Source organism: Gastrolobium bilobum, unplaced genomic scaffold (assembly GCF_033153095.1).
Source record: "Gastrolobium bilobum isolate Gb01-03AN ecotype WA unplaced genomic scaffold, APGP_CSIRO_Gbil_v1 utg5492, whole genome shotgun sequence".
NCBI lineage: Eukaryota > Viridiplantae > Streptophyta > Magnoliopsida > Fabales > Fabaceae > Gastrolobium > Gastrolobium bilobum.
In genome coordinates, this window is record NW_026897747.1 from 301804 (window position 1) to 310578 (window position 8775).

General features: G+C 28.7%; 1 protein-coding gene across 1 annotated transcript; it reads right to left on the reverse strand.

Annotated features, from left to right (window-relative positions):
* Nucleotides 1-5967: 5967 nt before the first annotated feature.
* On the reverse strand, nucleotides 5968-8356 carry LOC133309800 (cypmaclein-like). The gene is made up of 3 exons (XM_061510629.1): nucleotides 8208-8356; nucleotides 7578-7626; nucleotides 5968-6428 (listed from the first exon to the last, which is right to left on the reverse strand). Exons 1-3 carry the CDS (start codon nucleotides 8265-8267, stop codon nucleotides 6247-6249), a joined length of 291 nt encoding a protein of 96 aa, XP_061366613.1. The 5' UTR covers nucleotides 8268-8356; the 3' UTR covers nucleotides 5968-6246.
* Nucleotides 8357-8775: the final 419 nt, after the last annotated feature.

The window sequence follows — 8775 nt, forward strand, 5'->3', positions numbered from 1 at the left end:
CCTAATAAGTAGAACCCAATAAATCTTAACCGCTAAATGCACGAAAATTAACAGTTAAGATTTGATATAAGATGTATTATTCTTATACCGGTATATATATATATATGTGTATATATATATATATATATATAGGGGTAAATATTTCTACCGCTGCTTTAGATAAAATTATCTACAGCTACCCAAACTACGTTGTTTTGGTTAACGAAGGGTGTTTCTGTAATTTTAGGTGAATTAATGAAAAGTATTTTCGTAATTTTATTTGATTTTTTATCATATGTATTTTACAGAAACACCCTTCATTAATCAAAACAACGTAGTTTTTGGAATAGCTGTAGATAACTTTATCTAAAGTGGCTGTATAAATATTTTTTTCATATATATATATATAGATGGTGAAGGTTATATTTGCAATCTTTTTGTTTACAAACTATATTATGTCTTATCGGTAAAACACTCTTGAGTGAAGCTTACCAGTAAAACATAGTGTAGTGTGTAAGTTTGTAAAAAAAAAAATTCAATATAATCATCTCTGTATATATAATATTAAACTTTAAAGCAAGTAGGATTGGTCAAGTGAGGAGGGGTTTGGATAAGTTATAATAGGTTACGTGTTTAATTCTTACTTGTATCAAAAAAAATATTAAACTTTATGAATACATTTGTCTTTATTTATTCATTTTAAAAAATAAATTTACTTTATCAATCTCTTTTTGTAGAAAAACTTTTTTATGTATATGCTATAACTTCCAATATTTGTTGTGGAACAAAGTTTAAATAAGAAAAGATTGCTCATATATCACAAATTTTACGAAAAGCTTTTAATAATACTCATATGAGGATTTATAAAGCCTTTTGTAGATAAACTTTTTTATGTATGTACTATAAGTCTATAACTTCCAATATTTGTTGTGGAACAAAGTTTAAATAAGAAAAGATTGCTAATATGTCACAAATTTATATGAGGATGTTGAAAGCCTTTGTTATTTGACCGCTTTTTGAGTTTGACATTACAAATTTCAAAGCTCGTCACTTTTATTTAATTTAGGTATGTGTAATTCTACCCGTCAAGTCCAAGAAATTTTTGTACGAGGAGATATATTAAAAATATATAGTATAAAATAATTAATATGATCTTTATCTAACAATTCAATTATTGGATTCAATTGATTTTTATAGAACAATAGTTAAAACCAATGTTGATAAAATCAGATCGACCAGGGAACCGGTCATATAACCGGTCCGGTTGAAGCAACAGACCGGCTATGTATCAGAACTGGTGCGACCCGGTCAGTTTTCATGAAAATCAGTGACCCGGTCGGTTAACTAGTGACCCGGCCTAGTTCTAAAAAAAAAAATTCTTTTTTAAAAAATATTAATAATGGACATATTTGAATATTTTTTTACTTATTGACTTACATAATTTATGTACCTACAACACTAATATTATCTCAGTTATGCACTATGTAGAAAATTTTGATTTGATTTATAGTTAGAGATGTCATTTACTGGACCTGAAGTCTCGTATCACGATCAGTATATTTTTGTTTGATCATTTATTAGATAATAATATGTGATTTTTTATTTTTTATATTAAAATATTTGAAATTTTTATCATCTTTTTAGACATTTGAGTATATTTATAATTTTTTAATATAAATTATAGAATTACATATAATTAACAAGTCATACAGTTGAACCAGTAACTCAGTATCTCGATCGGTAAGTTTTAATAGTATTGGTTAAAATGCTTACTTAGCAATGTAACTTTATCTGTTTGAAAAGGACTAAAATATTTGTCTTTTGTGTTTGGTTGAGGAGTTTGCCATTGTTTCCCATCAAAGTGATTCTTAGATACTTGGTTGTCCAAGTTTGGTTCACTGATTTCATGTTTGTTACCCATCAATGTCACTTCCTTAGGCAAACTGGTTTGTGTGTTAAAAAGCATGAATTTCACTGTTGAAGAAAGCAATTGAGGAGGTGGTATTCAGGAAAAAATCTGAGAAGTTATTAAAGCATAAGAATACAATGACACAATTACCCATCACATAATATACTATGTACACACAATGGAAACTCACTTTTAAAAATAGTAAAAGAAAAAAAGGGTACTTTAGTATTTTCAAACAATTTTCCCATCGATATTCTATCTTCAACCAAACATACACTTAAAAAATTTAACCCAATTTTCCCGGTAAACTTTTGGCGAACCAAACAACTTTTTTTACATTTTCCTACCAAAATCACTTTCCTACTCATTCTATTTCCCCAGTAAAAAAAAATTTCTTCTGAACTAAACACCCCCTGAGAAGTTATTAAAGCATAAGAATACAATGACACAATTACCCATCACATAATATACTATGTACACACAATGGAAACTCACTTTTAAAAATAGTAAAAGAAAAAAAGGGTACTTTAGTATTTTCAAACAATTTTCCCATCAATATTCTATCTTCAACCAAACATACACTTAAAAAATTTAACCCAATTTTCCCGGTAAACTTTTGGCGAACCAAACAACGTTTTTTACATTTTCCTACCAAAATCATTTTCCTACTCATTCTATTTCCCCAGTAAAAAAAAATTTCTCCTGAACCAAACACCCCCTTGGGATTTTCTTTCAATTCTGGTTTTAGAGTTTTCATTTTGTTGTGTAATGTTCTCATGTCGTTGGCAGGTCATGACATTGAGTTCAGTCATTTTGCCCTTTGGTCGTCAACATAATTTATACGTCTCTTTGTATTCCTTTCCTTTTTAGCCAAATTAACCTATATAAAAAAATAAAATAAAAAAATAAAATAAAAAAACGACAAGTATGTCTTGTATATTCTTATGTACGGTTCTTTGTAGGGGTGTGCCAAAAAACTGGTTCACTTGCCCTGCCTTTGATCCGACCTTGACCCGACCCATAAATACCCATATTATTTGAACTGGTGTAAATACTGACCCACTTTTATTTGGGTCAGGTTTAGACCTGACTCGTTTTAATATTGACCCACTGACCCAAAACTTGACCCATACCCATTATGTGAAAAAAAAAATCACAATTACATTAAAAGAAAAATTTTAACGTAAAACAATTACGTCAAAATTTTTTATGAAAAATATTTTCATAAAAATTTTCGCAAAAATTTTTGACAGAAAAATTTTAACGTAAAACAATTACGTCAAAATTTTTTATGAAAAATATTTTCATATATTTCCGCAAAAATTTTTGACGAAAAATATTTTAATCAAAATTTGTGACTAAAAACATATCGGTAAAAAAATTTGACGGAATATTTTTTTTGTCAAATTTTTTTACGGAATCTAAATTTCGTCAAAATATTTCACAAAAAAATATATTCATAAAAACTTTCGACGAAAAAATTTCCGTCAAATTTTTTGATAAAGAATATATCCATCAAAATTTTCAACGGAAAACATTTCTGTAAAAAAAATTCTTAAAATTTTTTTACAAAAATATTTCGATAAGAAATTTTGAAAGAAAAAATATTTTGTCTAAATTCATTAGAGAATCTCAATTTCGTCGAAAGTTTCAAATGAAACATTTTCCTCAAAACAATTTTCATTAAAATTTCGACGAAACACATTTCCATCAAAAAATTTCGACGGCAAAAAATTTCATTAAAGTTCTTTACAGATTTCAAATTTCGGCGATAATTTAAGACGGAAATGTTTTCGTCATCAAAAAATTTTGACGGCAAAAAATTCATCAAAATTCTATGCAGATTTCAAATTTTGGCAAAAGTTTTCGACGGAAATATTTTCGTCATCAAAAAATTTTGACAGCAAAAAATATCGACGACAAAAAATTTCATCAAAATTCTTTACAGATTTCAAATTTCGGCGAAAGTTTTCGACGGAAACATTTTCGTCATCAAAAAATTTTGACGGCAAAAAATTTCGACGGCAAAAAAATTCATCAAAATTCTTTACAGATTTCAAATTTCGGCAAAAGTTTTCGACGAAAAAATTTTCGTTAAATATTTTAACAAAAAAAAAAATTTCGCTGAAATTTTCAGCGAAACACATTTCCATCGAAAATTTTCAACTAAATATTTTCGTCAAGTTTTTTGATAAAAAATTTCCATCAAAATTTTCAATGAAACACATTTCTATAAAAAAAATTCGTAAAATTTTTTGACAAAAAAAAACATTTTGACGAAAAAAATATTATGTTAAAATTCTTTAGAGAATCTAAATTTCGTCGAAAGTTTCAAATGAAACATTTCCCTCGAAATAATTTCTGTCAAATTTTTTGACAAAATTCTTTTTTTGTTTAAAACATTTGATGGAAGAAATAATTTTCGTCAAAATTGTTGACGGAAACTAAATTTCAATAGAAAATTTTTTTTTTGTAAAAATTTCGACGAAAAAATAATTTTGTAACGAAATTTTCGTCTTTTGCAACGTAAAAATTTCGACAGAATTTTGTGAGAAAACCAAGTCAAAAACGGGTCAGGTAAGATTTGACCCAGTTCAAAAACCAAGTCAGACCCACTTCAGAAACCAAGTCAAGTCAGATCCAAACTGATTCTGAACTAGTTCAACAAAATCCAATCCAAGTCAGACCTGACTTGGATCAAATTAAAGCGGGTCGGGTCAAAATATCTGACCTATAAAAATCAAGTTGGGTCGAGTCGGACAAAAACCTGACCCGACCTGACCCATGCACAGCCCTAGTTCTTTGGCATTGTTTGCAAAAGGATGATTAGTTTCCATTGAAAATAGACTTTTCTCTTTTAATTTGTCGAAGTTTAATTTCTTTTCGGACAACGGTTTTTCACTCTAACATCACCGGCAATATGGGATTTTTTACTTTATTGTGGGGTAGAAAATCATTTCAACTCAAAATTTTAAAATGTGTCGTGATGACTTTTTTAATAGTTTATATTATAAGAAAAGTATTTTTCCGGTTATCGGAGATAAAGTTATCTCCAGTGAGCTCAAAATGACGTCGTTTTAAGTTATAAGATCAAAAAATTATAATAATAAAGACTAATATAACCCTACAATATATTAAATTACAAAAATACCTTGATTTTCGTCCCAAAACGACGTCGTTTTGGATTCACCAGAGATAACTTATCTCCATTGACTGGAGAAATCCTTTACCCACATGGGCTTGAACCATGAATATTAAGCTTGGATTTATTATTTTCTAATACATCCCCTCACACAAGAGCTATTTGGGCTTGAAGCATGAATATTAAGCTCTGATACCATGTAAAGAACCATTTCAACTCAAAATATTAATATGTTGAGTAATGACTTTTTTAATGGTTTATATTGTTTTCTAACAAGTACAGTTAATTTACATGATTTTTAAATTGCTATTATTTTAAATTTAATATCCAATCTAAATGCAAGTTTCAAATGTTTTAATTTCTCATTAAACTTGGAACAAGCCACGATTCATAAATATATTTAATTTTTAATATTAGTTTTATTAAAAGTTATACTCCTAATTATAATACATGCAGAACTTACTACTGAGTTATTTTTTATTTTTATTTTTTTAATATAACATACTACTGAGTTATTTTTTCTAATAAAAAACAACACAAGTCGTGCCTCACACATGCCCATGTATAAAAGTTGGAGTAAATACCTTTTTAGTGCTCAGTAAATTTCACGATATCCGCTTTAGTTCCTAACAAATAAAAAGTCTCATCGTGGTCCCTAAAAAATTCAAAATGGACCCATTTAGTTGAAATTGTGGTCTCTCACAAATTCAAAAAAGACTCATATTAGTCCTCAAAAGGACTAAAATAAGTTCATTTTGAATTTTTTAGGGAACACGATGGACTTTTTTATTTGCTAGGGACTAAAGCGGACATCGTAAAATTTGCTGAAGACCAAAAAAAGGTATTTACTCTAAAAGTTGTGTTTAATTTGTATGACTTCTTTTTGTTTATGATAAAAATAATAAATAATAACTATCAAAATTGCTGCAATTTGTTGATGCAAAGAACACTGCAACTTGGACCAACACCAACATTAATAAGTGCAAAGCTCACACATGCTCTTCCCTTGTACCAAACAAATATTGAAGCATTACAAAATTAAACCAAATCAAATCATTCATTTTCCTTATAATTATCCAACAAGCCCCTTCACTGCTAGCTATTTGCTTCCCTAAGTGCCTTATTTTGATCAAACCATATTATCACATATTCTGCATTATTTATATATATATATGTCTGTTGGAATTTCTGATATGTATATATATAAATATAACTCTCAAGGGCACTTGAGCTTTCCTCCATGAGTGGTGAGGGATGCATAGCAAGGGCACTTATCTTTGTTCCCTGATGTGCCTGGTGGCACGCAATTGCACTTCTTACAGCAACCAGTGCATGCCCTTATGCACATATTGTGCCTTGACGACTTGCTGCACCTGTAGTTGCATTTGCCAGCACAGTCTGCAACATAAAATTAAGTTCACATTCCACACAATGATAGCCTTTAATAAGCACAATTATTCACCTAAGTTGGAAGATTGGGAAAGAGAATAAAAAGAAATAAAAATTCAAAATTATTAATTCTTGTAGAACTGAAAAGAAAATAATGATTTATAACATCATATGGAAGTTTGCAGGATTTCATTTTTACAGAATAGTTTTTAATTTTTTTATCTAGATGAATGGCTAATCAATTTGGTATACAGAATTTGGTGTAATCAGTTTGGTGTCTATATATATATATATATATATATATATATATATATATATATATATATATATATATATATGGGGAAGGATAATGTAACAATCAACTAGTGTTACTACCAATCAATTTCACCGTTAGATCGTTATGTTGATCTAACGGTTATATTTATTTCCATCTATGGTTATGATTTCTCATATTTAATACTTTATATTTATTTTCACCTTTTTTTTTTGGTTTCTCAAGGTATCCGACAGTCGAAGACTAATCCTTTCAAGGCGAGAGATCACATTAAGTAAGTAAACCTCTCCCAACAAAGTCTTTTTCATACGCACGGCCAGGAATCGAACTCCTGTCAGCATGCTTAAGGAACTCAGCTATCTACCAACTCACTAACTAGCATTCGTTCTATTATTTTAATCTTCTTCTTCTTTTGATCTAATAGATAATTGATCCGCTAAATCCTTTGAATTTCAAGAGATAGAATGTTTCACATAGAGATTTTGCAATCAATTACAAATAAATTTACCTAATATTATTTCAATGTTTAATTAATTACATTAGATATATGAACAATTATTTTAATTTGTTTCTAGATAATTAAGTATTTAATTCATCCAAAGTGAATATTTACTTTTGAGGGAAAAATAAATAAGAAATCTTAATTATTAATGGTTAATAATACAATAAAATTAATATAAATAAATATTTGACTTTATTATCAATATATGATTCTATACATCTTTTTATATTTTAGAAGAGTGAAATCATTAGATTTTGGGTAACTTTTATCCATCTAAACATAATTTATCAGTATAAGCTACAAACAGTATAAGATTTAGTTACCACTGATAACATTCCCAGTGCTTTCAACATGTAAAATATTACTCTCTATTAAGTCTTACCTATCCGTTCGGCAGCAACCATGTGCTGATTTCCACAATAGATCTCCAACTGAAATTTTTTCCAATATTGAAGAAAAAATGCAAAAGAGAAAATTAGCAATCTGAGTACTATAGTCGAAGATGGTTCAAAAGTTTTGTATAGGCGAGATCGAGCAAAAAAGAGAGAGTAAAAAATAATAATAATTGAAACAACACTAAAATAATAGATTTTCCATAAAAATAATAATAACACAAAAGCAGTTCTGGAAATTAAAACAGATATCTCAATATCATAATTCAAGCTAGATTCCACATATGAAACAGACCCCAGTATACATAGACATGAATATATGTATATATATGAGATATGATCATTTGACACCGGTATCAAATTTTAAAATTTGACACCAAATCCTAACTATTGATTCCACCGATCAATAATTCTCATTTATTGGAAATTAATGATTAATCTCATAGTTTGCCAACGATATCAAAGAATTCTATATAATGTACTGTATAAATAGATAAAACATAGAAAGGAAGCAATATATGAGACTGATATGAAGAACGAAAAATTACACAAAATAATCTTTAATATATTATGCATAAGATGCATGCATATCATGAAAAGAACCCTATAAACAACTTTACCTCTTGTACAAGGATGAAACAGAGAATTGCCAAGATAACCATGCTTTTGTTGAAGGCCATCGTGTTACCTGTTTTCTTAGGGGTAACAAGAAAAACAAATTAGAAGACAAAGAGACAGTGAGAAAGAAAATTGCGGGTCAGAAGCTTAAGTAGTTCTCACTATTTATAATTAAGGGAAAGATCAGAAGGTTATTTACTAGGAGGACATGTTCCAGCTGTATCACGAATAAAGTGATCAACATCATTCAACAAACTTGCCTATTCATATGCATGTGTACTTTGAAAGTTTTCTAACCGTGATTGAATTGACAAAGTAAATGATGCTATTACGTAAACTTTTGTTTACCTTTGTCCGAGGACACAGAAACCTATTGCGTAAGTTATTTCCTGTTGTTGAATTCTTTTTTAATATTTAAATATTTTAATACCAACCTCCAATTTGTGGTCATGCGTTTTGGTTCACTTAAGCATTAAATTAAAAACACCCGCCATGCTAGGTAACTTAATTATAGTCACGGTAGGATAACCTATAAAGCTAAATGACATTAAAATCTGACACCGAATGCAG

Coding starts and splice junctions, on each gene's coding strand:
- LOC133309800 (XM_061510629.1), bottom strand. CDS start 8,267: ATGGCCTTCAACAAAAGCATGGTTATCTTGGCAATTCTCTGTTTCATC. Junction 7,627..8,207: donor GTTTCATCCTTGTACAAGAG/GTAAAGTTGTTT, acceptor AAAAAATTTCAG/TTGGAGATCTATTGTGGAAA. Junction 6,429..7,577: donor GGTTGCTGCCGAACGGATAG/GTAAGACTTAAT, acceptor TTTATGTTGCAG/ACTGTGCTGGCAAATGCAAC.